This window comes from Poromitra crassiceps (assembly GCF_964638095.1).
Source record: "Poromitra crassiceps genome assembly, chromosome: 4".
Lineage (NCBI taxonomy): Eukaryota > Metazoa > Chordata > Actinopteri > Beryciformes > Melamphaidae > Poromitra > Poromitra crassiceps.
This window is the reverse complement of record NC_139626.1, coordinates 34,923,750-34,940,847: the sequence shown is the minus strand read 5'-3', so window position 1 is coordinate 34,940,847 and position 17,098 is coordinate 34,923,750. Positions and strand designations below refer to the sequence as shown.

The 17,098-nt window shown below is 45.0% G+C and overlaps 1 protein-coding gene across 3 annotated transcripts; it reads left to right on the top strand.

The window, feature by feature from the left end:
* Window positions 1-199: 199 nt before the first annotated feature.
* On the top strand, window positions 200-15,364 carry eme1 (essential meiotic structure-specific endonuclease 1). Of its 3 annotated transcripts, none has more exons than XM_083635453.1 (9): window positions 200-366; window positions 866-1,566; window positions 4,289-4,416; window positions 6,278-6,367; window positions 7,628-7,737; window positions 9,426-9,570; window positions 12,403-12,518; window positions 13,098-13,287; window positions 15,099-15,364. In XM_083635453.1, exons 2-9 carry the CDS (start codon window positions 867-869, stop codon window positions 15,270-15,272), a joined length of 1,653 nt encoding a protein of 550 aa, XP_083491579.1. In that variant the 5' UTR covers window positions 200-366; window position 866; the 3' UTR covers window positions 15,273-15,364. The 3 variants fall into 3 exon arrangements, with proteins under 3 accessions (XP_083491579.1, XP_083491578.1, XP_083491580.1); XM_083635452.1 differs by having other exon boundaries at window positions 200-384; XM_083635454.1 differs by lacking the exon at window positions 12,403-12,518 and having other exon boundaries at window positions 200-384.
* Window positions 15,365-17,098: the final 1,734 nt, after the last annotated feature.

Here is a 17,098-nt window from a genome sequence, read left to right as displayed (position 1 = left end):
ATGGCTCTGTATTCTCTCAGGCCAGTCTACGGTATCTCTTCCACAATCTTGTGAAAATTGAATGATTGACAGGCTAAACGTAACTGGATTTACCACCTGAAAGCTATTTGAAATCTGTTTCCCATGGAACTTGAACAGACCCCGTTATGTGAAACCACGCCCCATACGTAAAGGCACTTCCGCTCGCGGGCCGGGGAAATCAAGTTGCTCTCATAGAGAGCTCCGTTCATATGCAAACAAATAGTCTCCTATAAACCGTAAAACCTAATCAAAGTTTTGCAAATGAACAATTGTAACAACAGTGAAAGTACTGTTTATCGTACTACGTTTTAGTTGGACAACCTTTGTATGCAATACTCCAAGAAAGTGAGTGTGCAGATTGCAGTGAGTAAACGCAAGCTATTAGCTAATGTTAACCTGCTAACGTTAACTAGTACTAGTAGTTAGTAGTAGTTAACTAACGCTAGCTGTTACCAGTTATCATTTTGGAGAATGACTCTTACTTAAACAATTTGATTGTGTTCAGTCAGCTCCGTTATGTCCCACTTTTTCTTGTTTGGAAAGATCATCTCGCTAAATTTCATGAACAAAAAAAGAAAAGAAGTGTGTGTGTGTGTGTGTGTGTGTGTGTGTACTAGTACTACTAGGGGACTGTTCTATGATTCGTGAATGGTCTCAATTGTGTTTTGCCAGCTATGCACAGCAAAGGAATATCAAATTGCCAGATTTGTGAATGGAGTTTTGCATGGTGGTCTCTCCATACCGGAACTATCAGGGCTAGGTATTGCCTGTTGAATGGTCTTACATTGTTTCCTTTTAACCCATGTCCCATCTTGTATCTAACTTCTACTTGGACATGAAACAGCATGGATAGCTACAGTGACTCCACCAGTGACCTAGATGAGGACTTTCCTGTATATGACTTTCTCCAGCCTGGTCGCCACCTCAGCCAAGCCTCCCAGAGCCAGGCAGAGAAAGCTGATCCAGTAGTCCTGGATAGTTCAGATACAGAAGAGGGATCCCCCTTCTCCCCAGCCTCAGAAAAGGGCAAGTTGTGCGCAGGAGGAGTGGCTAATGTGATGATGATCAGCAGTGAATCAGATGAGGAGGATGCACTCGACGTTCCCCTGGCACAGAGACTCAAACAGAAACAAGCTAAGCTAAGTATTAGCACGTCCTCCTCTGTCACCAATGGCAAAGATACAGAACAATATTCCAACAATGGGTTTTCAGAATCAGAGCCCCTGCTCCCCAGCTCCCATCAGAGGAGTGTGGAGAACCGAGGGACTCTGGACGGCCCGGAGGAGGCCGCTCTCGCTCGGCAGTGGCCACCTCGGAAGCCTTCGTCCTGGGCAGGGAGTGCCAGCACGTCCCCTGCCAAGAAGAAGCGTGCCAAGCAGATGACAGAGGAGATCCAGGCTTCCAGGGAGCAGGCTCTGAGAAGAAAGGAGGCCAGAGAACTGGAACAAGAGAGACAGAGAGCGGAGAGGAAAGCCCTGGCAGAGGCAGCCAAAGCCCTGAGGCCAGAGGAATGTATCAAGCACATAGTGGTGGTGGTGGACCCAGGTATGCAGCAGAGAAAGTATATTTGTGCTTGTTTGTGAGTCGGACCCGGTTCCACACCAAAATGTAATGGGTTCTTCCTTGGCCCATGCTACAACCTTCCACAATGTTTCATGAAAATCGGCCCAGTAGTTTTTCCATAATAATGGGGTAATAATGCTTCGGCACGGTACACAATTTTTTGTTTATTCGATTAGACCAGTGGTTCCCAACCATTTTTGTCTTATGTACCCCTTCAGCTGTTTTGCCAATGCCAATAGTACCCCCTCACTCATGCGTGTTCAAGATTCAAGATTCAAGATTCAAGATTTTTATTGTCACTCCATGGTACAAGTACCACGTGTGAAATTCTTGTGCAGTGGACTCCGTTTACGACATAGTACAAATAGGCAACAGCAATAAGTAATAGGCAATAAGAAATAGGCATCAATAAGCAATAAGACAGCAATAAGGCAATAAGAAATAGGCATCTTATAAGCAATAAGACAAGTCGGTGGCTTATACGACAGTGGCATATTCATTGCACATAGGTGCACATGTCATGTGCATACGTTAGACGTGTTCAGACATTCCAAATTCGACGTTTTATACATACATGTGCAAATAGCATGTACCTTATTAAACATACACTTAAATTTACAATTAAACATTAGGCACCTTATTAAACATACACTTAAATTTACAATTAAACGTTAGGCATCCGTAATAGTAGCAGCTGCAGTACGGTACTGCGGTACGACTACTGCACTATTTGTGCATATTTAGGAGTCTCGTGGCCTGCGGGAAGAAACTGTTCCTCAAGCGATTTGTGCGTGTTTTTGGAACCCTGTATCTCCTCCCTGAGGGTAGCCGGGAGAACAGGCTGTTGTGGGGATGGTTTGTGTCTTTGATGATCTTCAGGGACCTCCTGAGGCACCGCTGGTTATACAGTTCGTGCAGTTCTGGCAACTCGTCTCCTGTTACGTGCTGGGCCGCGCGCCTCACCCTCCGTAGCGCCCTGCGGTCCATGGTGGTACAGTTCCCGTACCAGGCGGTGAAGCAGCCAGTCAGCAGGCTTTCAATGGTGCCTCTGTAGAAGTCCCTGAGGATTTCTTTCCTTAGCCCAAACTTCTTCAGGCGCCTGAGTCCGTGTATTCGCTGTTGGGCCTTTTTGACAACAGTGGCGGTGTGGCCGGCCCAGGTCAGGTCCTGGTGGATGTTGACTCCCAGGTACTTGAAGCTGTCCACCCTTTCCACCACTGTGCCGTTGATGGTGATTGGGGGGTGTGTGCCCCCCCCTCTCCTGTAGTCCACAATGATCTCCTTGGTCTTGGAGACGTTCAGAGAGAGGTGGTTGTCCTGGCACCATTGTTCCAGGACCCTCACCTCCTCTCTGTAGGCCGTCTCGTCGCCCCCCGAGATCAGCCCCACGACTGCTGTGTCGTCTGCAAACTTCACGATGGTGTTTGAAGTTTGAGTCGCCACGCAGTCGTGAGTGTAGAGGTCGTACCAGAAGGGGCTGGAGACGCACCCCTGGGGTGCTCCTATGCTGATGGTCAGCGGGGAGGAGGTGAGGTTGCCCACCCTCACCACCTGGCGGCGGTCTGTCAGGAAGTCCAGGATCCAGTCGCACATCGCTGTGTTTAGTCCCAGGTCCCTGAGTTTGCTTACCAGCCTGGAGGGTACTATGGTGTTGAATGCTGAGCTGTAGTCCACGAACAGCATTCTCACATAGGTGTCCTTCCCCTCCAGGTGGGACAGGGCGGTGTGGAGCACGTGTGCCACTGCATCCGCTGTGCTCCTGTTGGTGTTGTTTGCGCTGCAAAGAAAACGCTGGCTGCAGTGGATCTGCGGACGTACTGTAGAAGTAAATCCATACAAAATAGATTTTTCATTGAACTGCTGGTGTTTGGGCTTGCTTGCCTCTATTTTCCTTCTGTCACTTGGCTCCCATAAACATGAATCCGGAGCAACAGCAACTGGATGTTTATCCATTTATCCATGTTTGCTAGCTAGTTGTTTAGCATGCACTTTTGGCATGCATGCATGAACCTCTTCACAGAGTGTAACAGTGGACACCTGACAGGGGGGAACTAGTTGCGGCATGTATGTACCATTTTAGGAATGGGGTTATGAAATGACCTGCATTTTTTTTATTATCATTTTGGAAATAAATTGTAATCCCCAATCTTTCCAAGTACCCCCTGCGAGCGGTCAAGTACCCCTAGGGGTACTCGTACCCCTGGTTAGTGAATTACTGCATTAGACAGACATTTAATGGGGAAATTTGGTTGTTGAAGCAGGAAAAAACATGATTGGCAAAGAAAAAAACTAAATTATAAATGACAACAGGGTGTGGTGGTGTGGTGGTATTGGACATATCACTAACGCGGCAGTTAAATGCATTAAGTAGGAATAAATTAATTATAGCCGAGTGTATGGAGGGTGTGCAAAAATCACATCAGTAGCACATACTGAGATAAAGAATCTGAATTAAATGTGTGTACAATCTAGGGAAAAAACAAATCCCAGAATGTTCAGTATAGACAAGAAAATAAAAAAGAATCAATACACATGGAATGTATAACAAATTCATGTACCCCATATTCATATGAACAGGTCTGTGTAAAGCCAATATGTACTGTAGTAGTACACCAGTCATTCCCAAAGTGAGGCCTGGGGACTTCCAGGGGTCCTTGAGGCGGTTGCAGGGGTTCCCCATCAAAATGAGGAATTGTGTTTTTAGCTCTCTTACAGGTGGAAGGAGGCGGAGCTTTGTTGACGTCTGTGCAGGCACTGGGTTGTAGCTGCGCCATAGAGAAACAGCCCCTCCCACGCAGTGTCAGCTGGAAGAGGAGGTCTCCCAGTGCCCAGGTGATTAAACTAGGGCTGGGCAATATCAATATAATACCATGGTCTGGGTGAATACTCTTTTCTGATTGGCTGGCAGGTGTGCGTTAAGATTGTTCAACGCACACCTAGGAGACTCCTAGGCTATATTGCTAGTAGCAATATATCACTATTATATCCATATTATGATATGAGACTAGATTAACTAACTAACTGCGGGAAGTAGTGTGATCCTCCCACACACTACGTCCTGTCTGTGAAATTCCTCGCTGTCAGGTGAAAAGCGGCTGGCGACTGCACATATATCGGAGGAAGCATGACGCTAGCTAGTAGGGATGGGTACCGAGACCCGGTACCAAACGGGCCCCGGGGCCGGATTTCGGGATACCGGAGGATCAATAAGCTTTCACGTTAACGGTTCTCTTATCGGTACTGTCTGGAGTGGAGAAATTAAGAAAATAGATTTCCTATAGGCTATATAATTGCTAAATAAACGTTACGTTATCTTGCACATTTTATCTCACCAACTCCGTAAGACAGGCCTATGATGTGTTTTTTGCGATTTCCGAACAAGAAAAGGGATAATCTTTTCCGCGTTGCGCTCTCCGAGAGAGACACAGCTGCTGCACTGCCAGCCAAGACGAGAGGAGTAGGACTGAGAGAGGGGATGGGAGGGGCTGGGGGCGTGCCTGAGAGCACCCACCACACACATGCACAGCTGAGCACAGGGAACAGGGAACCGGCATGCAGGCAGATAGACTACTGCAACTGAGCAGAGCACATGTTAAGAATGGCTGAAAGAACGAAGCGAAGCGATCTAAAGTGTGGTTGTACTTCACTCGAGTCGATCGTGACAATTCACGTTGTCACAAGTGCAATAAAACCTTCGCTAGTAAAAGGTGGAAACACGAGCAATTTGTCTAAACACTTAGCCAAAGTGCATCACATTCAAACGGAGAAATGCACAGTTTTTGACAAGCTAGGTCGCCCTCCATCATCTCCTGTCAATGATGCCACGGTTGCGTTACCCAGTCTACATCAGGTAACTATAGTATGTGAACATGGTAATGATTAAGACGAGAGTAGTAAACATTTCCCCACAGTTTGGGTGTGTTAATCATCATAAATACAGTCTGATATAAATCGTCAGGTGACGGTCATCATCTCAGTTGTCGTTATTTTTATTTAGTGATTTGGGGGGAAGTACAGGAGACAGATACTGTCTTGCTTTATTTTTATTATGCTTTCCCTAGCTGAATGTTGCTATTGGCACAGTGTGGTAGAAGGATATTTTAGGATATTTAAATTAATAATAAAAACGCACCCATTAAGATTTTGCAACTTCTTTTTTGTTAAAGCTGAGCCTGCAGCCACAATGAACCAGCCCAGTCCCACTCCCACCCCTCCTCCCTCTACTGCTGGTCCAAGCAGAAACCCCTTCACCATGGCAGCTAGTGGGAGAATGACTGAGGAAAGGATAAATGAGTGCCACCTAACTGTGACCAGGTTCATTTGTCTCTTTTTTCCCCCCTTTCTCCTCTTAAAAATAACAAAAAGAACCGACAACAACCAGTCCCATTTGTTTTGGGATTTTTTTTCTCGTAAAAATAACAAAAAGTACCGATAAGAGTACCGTTAAAGTACCGGATCGATAAGCAGTATCGATAAGAGTACTAGTATCGTTAATTCCTTAACGATACCCATCCCTACTAGCTAGTCTACAACGTGCTACTTATAACATTTTTAAGCCTCAATGTATCATTTTCAAATGAATTACGTTACCTTGCTGCCGTTTGTTTAATTTAGGGTGATTACTAATGACTCAAAATGTTTTATTGATGAAGCAACAAGGCATGTGTGATGTCTTGGCCCCTCCCTCTCGCAGCCAGAAGATGTGGTGTGTGTACAGGAGGCCCATGTGGTGATGCAGATGACGGTTGATGACTTCATCACTCTGATCCACAGCTACACTCAGGTTGGTCACTGACCTCACCTCTATGAGACCAGACCAAAATCACTGACCTCACCTCTATGAGACCAGACCAAAATCACTGACCTCACCTCTATGAGACCAGACCAAAATCACTGACCTCACCTCTATGAGACCAGACCAAAATCACTGACCTCTCCTCTATGAGACCAGACCAAAATCACTGACCTCACCTCTATGAGACCAGACCAAAATCACTGACCTCACCTCTATGAGACCAGACCAAAATCACTGACCTCTCCTCTATGAGACCAGACCAAAATCACTGACCTCTCCTCTATGAGACCAGACCAAAATCACTGACCTCACCTCTATGAGACCAGACCAAAATCACTGATCTCACCTCTATGAGACCAGACCAAAATCACTGACCTCACCTCTATGAGACCAGACCAAAATCACTGACCTCACCTCTATGAGACCAGACCAAAATCACTGACCTCACCTCTATGAGACCAGACCAAAATCACTGACCTCACCTCTATGAGACCAGACCAAAATCACTGACCTCACCAAAATCACTTCCCCCATTTTCTCCCCAATTGTACTTGGCCAATTTCCCCCTGCTGCCCCTGTCGCTGCCTCTCCCTCTGCCGATCTAGAGAGAGCTGTAGAATAGCACCACGCTTCCTCCGACACATGCGCATTTGCCAGCTGCTTCTTTTCACCTGACAGCGGGGAGCTTCACCAGCAGGATGTAGCACGTGGGGGGATCACGCTATTCCCACCAGTTCCCTTCCACCCTGACCAGAGGAGGTGGTAGTGCAGCCTCCAGGACACATACCCTCAATCCGGCTTCCCACCCGCAGACACAGCCAATCATGCCTGTATGGGTGCCCGACCAAGCCCGAGGTAACACGGGGGCGCGACCCTCGTGTTGATAGGCAGTGAATCTACCGCTACACTACGCCCCTATTTGTGTTTTTTACACTGTAATGCCAGGATGTAAACAAACTGGCATTTGAGGGGTTACAATTCTGAGTCAGAATGAAATGTTGGTCCCCTTAATGAGGGATGAAGTTACCAATGAATAAGAAACAATAAAAAAAAAAAAATACTATGGAATTCACCCTTCTCAACTTTGCCTTCCGAGTCTTGAATCTTAACAGGCACCTAAGGGTGTTTTAGTTCACAGGATACAAAGTCCAGAGACCAATTAAAATGTGTTTTTCTTTGCAGTGTTGACAACAGTTTGTATTGCCTTCCTCTGTATTCCTATATGTCTCCCTTTATTATGTGACCCAGGAACAGAGGCTGGGGAGGCCCACTCTGACTTCCTGGGTGCAGGAGCTGCAGGCCCATCACCCTGGCCGGACCCTCAGCCTGGCCGTTATTGACCTGGAGAAATACTTCAGGTGTGTGTGGGAGGGGCATCGTGTGTGTAGGAGGGGCAGCATGCAGGTGTGTGTGTGTGTGTGTGCGTGTGCGTGCATTTCCAGGCTTTTTATCCCTTTTTCTTCTTCCAATTTTGTAAGGAAAATAACCAAATGAGTCCAAAATGTCTTTGATTTCATTTGATTTCCACGTTTTGTACCATTTCCTGAAAGTCGGTCAGCTGGGGCGCCCACTTTTAATTCACAGCGAATTGCTATCGTTCCTCGGCTCCCAGGACAGACTTGATTGGTCAGGTGCGCTGACGTCTGCGCCCTGTTGCCAATCTGAATTAAACAATTAGAGAGCAGCCTCAGATGACATCATGCTTATTAAATGTTTAATCGGCCGAATCGCTCACATTCACACCTGTTGCACCGGCGCATAAAGCAGGCGGGGACATAAAGCAGGCGGGGACATAAAGCAGGCAGGGACATAGAGCAGGCAGGGACATAGAGCAGGCGGGGACATAAAGCAGGTGGGGACATAAAGCAGGCGGGGACATAAAGCTGGCAGGGACATAAAGCTGGCAGGGACATAAAGCTGGCAGGGACATAAAGCAGGGAGGGACATAAAGCAGGCGGGGACATAAAGCAGGCGGGGACATCAAGCAGGCAGGGACATAAAGCAGGCGAGGACATAAAGCAGGCAGTGACATAAAGCAGGCAGGGACATAAAGCAGGCGAGGACATAAAGCAGGCAGGGACATAAAGCAGGCAGGGACATAAAGCAGGCAGGGACATAAAGCAGGCGGGGACATATGAATTGACACAGATTGGAGCCTGACAGGCACAGAGCACAGACAAGCTACCAGGCGCATTGTGTGAGTAAGCAATTGTTATTTTATAATTATTTAGTATTATCCAATTAATTTAGGCTATGTTAACATGTTTAAGGCATTGTTTAAGGTAGACTTTCTTCTCTCTCGGTGGAGGGAGGGAGGGGGCGGCACCCTAGCGCCCTCTAGTGATTTATTTCATTTCATTTTGTTTGTTTTTTAAATTCATGATGACGTCACAGAAGACATTTGAGTAATAGAATATTCAAATGTGGAAAAAATATTTAATATAATATATTTGGTTCAGCCCTAATATTTATTCACTTTGACAGTAGAAGACAGGTTGGTTAGTGTAGGGGGGGTGGTGTAAGTAGCCTGGGTAAACCCAGCCTCCACGTGACCTCTATGTGCTATCAGTCACAAGAAACTTACGCTACAGGCATAGCCTGTGATGTCACATTGAAGGCTGGGTTTACCCGGGCTAGGCTCTAAGTAGCCTGTGACGTCGTATTGAAGGCTTCGGTGTAAGTAGCTCCCGGTGTAAATTTGTGCAACAGTGTCACTGGAAAACAGCACGGTGGTCATTCACCTGTCCCTAGGTCAAAAGAGAAAAGAAAACAAGGAATGCCAGTCAAACGGCTGTTGAGTTAAACTGAGCATATCTGATGGTGCGCTAAAATGTCACATGAAACATGCCGCATATTATTTTGGACATAATCTGGGAGCACGGGTGGATGGTACAGGTGGAGGGTACAGGTGAAAACTGTGTGAAAAGAAACATTTTAGAACAGAGGATGGGTTGTAGCGAGTGTCACAACAAGTCTTCCATGAAAAACAGATAGTGAGTGCGCTGGACATTTGCTGCCCCCCCCCCCCCCCCCCCTCTTCCCCCAGGTCCAACAAGTCCCAAAGCCAGAGGAGGTTTCGAGAAGCCGTCCTGGGGGAGGAGCGAGGGCCCGGAAAAGGAGCAGGGAAAAAGAAGAGGAAGAACGATGGAGTTGAGGCACCACCTGAGGTGTCCCGAGTTGAAGTAGAGGAGGTATGTTGATGCTAATTTGTCACAATTAGGGATGAGTCGATATGCTTACGATTAGAGATGGTGATAGTTAATTTTTATTGATACTGATACTATTTTCCAGACTGCTTAATGATCCGAGTCTTTATCAATACCACTACCGATAATTATATGTATTATTTGGTGGAAACACGAGACGACAAATTCTTAACAGAACTGGTATTGCTTTTATAAACAAAATAAATAATATATAACCCGCTTTGCACGTTCAGCCATCCTAGCAACTTAAGCATTGACCAAATGAGAAATGAAGCGAACGAGGGCAAGAGGCAATTCAATTCTTCCTTGTTTAGTTTAATGACAGTTGGCAGGCAATTCAATTGAATTCTAAAACTGTTAGACACTTGCTGTATGTTTGTGCAGCTGTGATTTGAAATGACATGACTGTCTCCCAGAGGCAGAACGTTAAGCTATAGGACCCGCTAGTCTTGTTGGCAGTGTTGATAAGCCTGGACCTTACAGATTTTTGTGTTTTGAGAAATTTGGAACCGGATCCGGGTCTTGAGCCCCATCCCTACTTACAACACAATTCAATACATGACATGGGGTTTTCAATTCAATACAGCTGTGATATGCTGTAACGAATAAAAGTTAATTGACAACTGACGCAGAATGAAATTTAACAGCCAAAAGGTAAACAGGGAACCACTTGAAAAAACCCCCACTTGAGATCAAAACTGAGCCAGGAGTCGTTAGAAGTTGTCTTAAATGATGTATGAACATGTATGGTCAAGAGATGCACTCTTGTATATTCACGAATGGATGCACAGGTTTACATGCAATTAATTAACAGACAGTCAATGATACTTATAGGGCACAGATCAGATTACAGTACATCTGTTTTGATGTTCATTTTGAAGGCAACTCTGTAGACTCAACCCATCTGTTATTCTGGCCCTGTACATGGCACAGTGGGAGAGAGAGGGGAACTGCAAATGTAGGCTGCAGGTTATCTGAATATTGTGTCTGTATGTCTCTACAGCAGTGGGAGCCAACACGGTGCCCGCGGGCACCTGGTCGCCCGCGGGGTGGCGCTGTGACGCCCGCAGGCCACGTTCAGAATTTTTTTTTTTTTTACACAAACAAGACAAAACAGACAAACAGGCTCAGACACAGGGGAAAGAAAGGAAAAACAAAACAAAAAAATATAATCAGAAAAATGTATTTTTTATTTGTTTTTCTCCTCCCTTCCCACAATAACACACGAATGTAGAAAATAATTGGTTTAACAATGCATACGTTTTAAAAACGTTTATTGTCTGTGTATAATTTATTGTCTGTGTATACCGTAATTAATTATTGATTAACTATTTTGATCCACCTGGGCTGGGGTCAAAGTTTAGTTTTACTACGTCATTCACTCTGCGACAGTGCGACTGCCAGCTGCCAATGATTATATCAGTTGGTTAAGCTAAATGATGGAAAGCAAGAACAATGGCAGAAAAGCGAAACAAAAAACATTACCAATTTCAAGAGGAGTGGGAGGAAGAGTTCTTCTTCACAACAGTGAAAGAAAAGAGTGTATGTCTCGATTAAATGCATAATACTCATTATTTAAAGGTAAATCGAGCAAATTTCAACAGGTAACCCCCCACATGACTCTCTACCCTTCAGGTAGCCCTCGACCTCAAAAAGGTTGGTGACCCCTGCTCTACAGTAACTATGTGTAACTTAAGGGAAAATGTATATGAATACATTAAAGTTATAATCCGGAAGATTTCAGTTTTCTTGTCCCTGACAACACCTATGGCCATGAGCAGTAATTGCAGGTGAGATCCAGTGTCACATATGTGAAGTGAAGGTTTTATTTTTCTCTCCTTAATACATTCAAGTTGGCCATTGGGGGCAGTAATGCAACACTTGGATGCCAACCGCCACACAACTCAAAAGAAGAAGTTGGTCAGTGGTGCATTATTATGGATCTCACTGGAGATCGCGATGACACGTGGGCGGCTGGGTACAGAGTGTGTGTGTGTGGGGGGGGATTTGAGCTGTCAAAAGGGAACAAAAGGCTCGCTCCTGGCCAATCCCGGCACTTGACTGCTGCGTAGGCGGGCACAGGGTGTGTTCTGCCCAAATCTCCAGTGGGATCATAATAACGCGGACACGACAGCAACTTGTTCCAACTCCGCCTACCCTCTCTGGCGGGTGATGGAAAACAGGTCAAGAACTGTGGTATCTTTTTGTTGTTGTTTTTGTTTGGGGGCGGGGAAAGTGTCGCCACAGACAAGATCATAAATGTTGCAATACAGAGAGATGCAACAGCTTTCATCAATGAGCCATAGGCTCAATCACCATTGTGTTAACTCAGTTGGCGATATATAGTGACTTTACAGACATTTATTTACATGAAAATCTTCCAGATTATCACTTTAACTTGTTTGTTTCTGTGCCACTAATCTTTCTAGCGATGGTATTGGTTTGCTGGATTGTAAACAACACTTTCAAAATGTCATTACAAAGTGCTCACAATCATTTCAAGAGAGATGCTCAAACCATCTCATTTGTGATTATTACTAAATGGAGCCAATATTGCAATACATCTTTCTGCCCCATGATACATATCACATTTTTGTATCATATGTTGAATTTCAATATATTGTCCCATCCTTGGTTACAATTTATTTACCTTGGGAATGTACATTTCTGGGCTCTGTGGTGAGCTTTTCCAAGAAGACAAAGCCAGGAGAACACAATGTTTGAAGTGTAAATGTTAATTCACATGCAGGTGAATTGAAATAAGGATTCTGTTTTGTTAGATTCTTAGTTACTCTTGTTCCTCCCATATCCCATTAGGCTGTGGTGCATCTCCAGCTCCACACGGGTGTCTCGGTCCGCCTCTTGCCCACCTGGAAGGACTTCTCGGATCACATCAACATGACTACTAGAGCGGTTGCAGAAGCCCCGTTCAAGTGAGCAAGCAAAATAATAATAATAATAACTTTAATTTATATAGCGCCTTTCATAAAACCCAAGGTCGCTTCACAGAAGTGGGATACAGATAGGGGAGAGAGGGGGAGGAAAACAAACAAACAAACAAAACAAACAACAGGGACGGTTGAACTAAACTGAACTAACTAATGTGGAAAGGCCATGGAAAAGAGATGTGTTTTGAGGTGTGTTTTGAAACTGTTCAGGGTCGGGGCATTACGGATTTCGGCAGGGAGAGCGTTCCAGAGGGTGGGGGCAGCCACGCTGAAGGCTCTGTCCCCAAAGCCCTCTCCTTCAGGACGTGGATAGATGCTTTCTCCACACACAACACAAAGCCCTCTCCTTCAGGACGTGGATAGATGCTTTCTCCACACTCAACACAAAGCCCTCTCCTTCAGGACGTGGATAGATGCTTTCTCCACACTCAACACAAAGCCCTCTCCTTCAGGACGTGGATAGATGCTTTCTCCACACACAACACAAAGCCCTCTCCTTCAGGACGTGGATAGATGCTTTCTCCACACTCAACACAACAATCACTTTCCCGTGTGTCTTTTCAGGCGGGAGCGGGAGAACACAGGCTTCTCGTTCCACCTGGAGAGCGAGTGGGCGGGCGGCCAGCGGGTGGACAGAGCTGGGAAGGGGCTACTGCAGGTGTGGAAGAGGCAGATCCAGCAGCTGAACAGAGTCAGTCCAGACATGGCCTCAGCTATCCTGGCAGCCTTCCCCTCCCCACAGCTCCTCAAGCAGGTACGCACGCCCACTGCTGACATGCATGGAGAGATCAGCCCAGGTGTCGCATCTTTACGCTACGTTCACACAGGGCACCTACCTCAACCTGAGCCGAGTTACAAGCGCCTCTCCTCTCTCCCGAGTGTTTTTTTTGGGTCACGTGTGGTCCCGAATTATCATGGGTAGGTAAAATAAATCGGATCTATTTAATGTGCTATTGATGCTGGATATGTATAACCAGGTCTCCTTCTTGGGTGACTGCTGTCATAGAGAACTGGATGCTGTTGTACTAAGTGGATTAACTTTTCATTGTCCATCTTGCTTCTTCGGTCGCTATTCTCTCTCCTGAAGATTTGTTTACCGACAGGGAGAAAGCCCCACGTTATAGCCACCCGTCAATCTCTCTCTCTCTCTCTCTCTCTCTCTCTCTCTCTCTCTCTCTCTCTCTCTCTGCTCAACATTGTTGTAGTAACACCATTTTATTTTGAAATTCAGTTGACTTTGCCATTTCCCATGCCGATTTTTCCTTCATTGTTTGACAGAAGAAGTCTGCCTTCACGCGCCTAGTCAGCTTGAAAATAGAACTCACGCCTAAACGATAAAATCGGCGCAGGTCAGGCGAGGCGTGGGCACATGCAAGTTTCACGCTGAGGCGCCCTGTGTACACAGCCGACATTGACTAAAAAGGACGCCTATTTAAAAGCGTGGGTAAAGGCAAGGCGTAGGCAAGGCAGGGTGCCCTGTGTGAACGTAGCCTTACAGTGGATAGATACCTGTGGTTTCAGCATTTTTACAGTGGATACCTGTGGTTTCAGCATCTTTACAGTGAATGGGTGGGTGAATGTAGGCACATAATCATTGTAAAGCGCTTTGGATAAAAGCGCTTTATAAATGCAGTCCATTTACCATTTACAGTGGTTACATGTGGTTTCAGGATTGATTTTGAGATTTCACTGATTACTGTTGGTGTTAAGGCAGGGATGGGTCTGGCACCAAGTTATATCACAGATCTTTTTTAAGCCCATATGAGCTGGAACATTGCCTGTGGTCTTCAGGCAGGTTCCTATTGGCTGTTCAAAAGTCTATATTGAAAACAAGAGGTTCATATTGGCTGTTCCAAAGTCAAAACAACAGGTGATTGGTTATTTGCTCTCATGGCTTCTAGACTTTGGATTAGTTGGTTGTTACAGTACTTCTCTTACTTTGCTTTTGCTGTCGATTATATCAGTTTTTGTTTCTTTTTACTCCTTTGTTAAGTGCCTTGTTTTGAAAAGTACATATAAAAAACAGATGTTCTTCTACATGGATTACCTGATATTCCCCGTGAACCAGCATTTACCATATGTTAAAGTGGCGCAGCCTCCAAGGGAACGACTGATTCAGGGGGGCTTAAAGATCAAGGCAAACACATTTAGGACTAAATACAGATCAGAATCAGAAACACTTCATTGGCAGGAATTCATTCTGGCGTAACAGCACAACTCAACAAGATAAAAAACACAGTCAAGACACACTCAGGACATGATAGAACCCGTACAAAGTCAAATTGACAAAAAAGATCATTTTTGAATCAAAGATAGGCAGGGAAAAGGCTGTTGAAGTGGCGTGTGGTCCTAGAACCGCCTTCCTGAGGGGAGTTTTCTGAAGACATGGTTTCCAGGATGAGAGGGGTGCTTTCAGTCAAATACACAATGAGACATAGGCATACATGCATAAGCATTAGCATATTTAAATGTCGTCCTCCGAATGCTGAATGTTTCTCATGTTTCTCTGAATTCCCACTGAGCAACTCTGAAGAGACATTAGTAAAGCCTTGCATTTGTCCACAGGCTTACCGCCGGTGCAAGACGGAGCGCGAGAAGGTCTCCCTGCTGTCAGAGCTTCTGATTCGCCGAGGCGAGGGTGTGACCTCGACGTCGCGGCGGGTCGGTCCCGAGCTCTCCAAGCGCCTCTTCCTCATGATGAATTGCTCCGACCCGCAGCAGACCCTGGACTCCGTCTGAGCTCACAGTATGTCCTCACCGTCTGAGCTCACAGTATGTCCTCGTTCCTTTGAGTTTTTCTCCAGAACTGAGCAGATGTTTCTGAGCTCGTACACCACAGCTTCACCTCGTAACAGTGAAGTTGATGCCACATTGTTGCTGTGGTATTTTCTGTTATGTATATATATTTTATTAAAGAGTTTTATCAAGTTCAGTAATTTTCATGTCTGAAATGATTCCTTGGTAGGTTGTTCCTTGGTTAAAATTCATAAGAAATACTATGTACACTATCAAATTTTATTGTAAATGTTGTTGGTTAATGTTGAAATGGTTGAAGTTCTAATTTTAGAATAAACGGTCAAGGTTAGGATTGGACTAATATGGGTTTTTGAAGGACGATACTGATATTTTTGTATTGATGTTGCAATTAGCTGATATTTTATGCTGACATCAGTGTTTGAATTTCTTCATTTTCCTGCAAAAACAACAAGGATCTCCCCCAAAAGGGTTTGAATTAGTTCTCGTCAGCATGGAAAAGCTTCTGAAACAGGATCATAATGACATTTCTTTAGGGTTAGCAGCTTTTTTTTTTTACCCCCCTGTCCCCTACAATTTCAGTGGTCAGGAAACTTGAACACATTACTACCTTTAAACAAAGAATTAGCGAGACAATTCTAGTCAAGTAGTATTTTTCCAGTACATATGCAGATGTAACCCTACCTGTCTTTTACACCACTAAATTAATTCTGCTTTGAAAAACCTCTTTGGGAATGCTAAACACCTTCAAACTCAGTGGCTGACCTCTAACCGGTTTAATTAAGCATTATTTCAGGCATATAAGACATTGCCCCACATCTGCCGCTGTCGTCTATCTCTCTCCTGTAGTCCTGCATGCAGGACGGACATATCTCCGCAACCGTAACTCGTAGGGACTCAGAGTTGGATTCGGGGTGAAAAAATACATAATAGTCCTTTATAGGCATTGCGATCTGACCTTCCGTTTCCCAGAGAACTGGGACTTTTCTCTGATTGGCTAGTTTGAGGTCGGCGCCAATTTTCATGAAAACTTCCTGAGGAGAGGAAGAGTATAAAACACCAAAGAAGAAAATGTATAGATCCAGAAGAGGGCGGTAATGCAACATTAAGGATGTCAACTGCCATAAAACACCAAAAAGAGGGTTAGTGGGTATGACATCATCAGTCACCACCTTCGTTTGCATGTTCAGTTGAAGGATTGTGATGCCACGCCACTGCTGTAACGCCGCCCCTATTATACATAAATAATCCAAGAGTTAAGTTTTGGTTTTCTTATTTTGCCCAGTGAATGTGTAAATTTTGAAAATCATTTTATTTATTTATTCATTTATTTAATGTATTTATTTATTTATTTGCATAAATGCTTTATTTGACAGATATATACTGTAGTGAGAGAGACAGGAAGGAGTATGAGGGAAAGATAGAGGAGGACATGCAGCACTGCATGATGGATTTGAGCCCGGGTTGCTACCAGAAGGACTGAGCCTTAAATGTTACGCACTCTACACGGTAAGTAAGCCACCCCCCCACACTCCCCCACACTTTATTCAGTGGGCCATCACAATAAGAGTAGGCATAATACTGCATTAATTCCATTACAGGAGACGGACTGAAGTTCTCTGAAATTAGGTGGGAAAAATGCGTGCATATTGGTATCAGTACCGCCCCCCTCTCTCTCTTTGACCTCGCCTCAAAATGGGGTGTTTTGATCTTTTGAAGAGCAAAAGAGGGGATAGCAGAGCTTTGGAGCTTCATATGTCACTGTGTGTTTATCCCTGATGGGAGAGAGATTTGCTTGAAGATCCCGTTTG

Bases quoted from the DNA above. Each gene is read 5' to 3' on its own strand.
- eme1 (XM_083635453.1), top strand. From the start codon at position 867: ATGGATAGCTACAGTGACTCCACCAGTGACCTAGATGAGGACTTTCCT. The intron at 4,417-6,277 runs GTGATTAAACTA...TCCCTCTCGCAG, and splicing joins GGAGGTCTCCCAGTGCCCAG to CCAGAAGATGTGGTGTGTGT. The intron at 13,288-15,098 runs GTACGCACGCCC...ATTTGTCCACAG, and splicing joins CCCCACAGCTCCTCAAGCAG to GCTTACCGCCGGTGCAAGAC.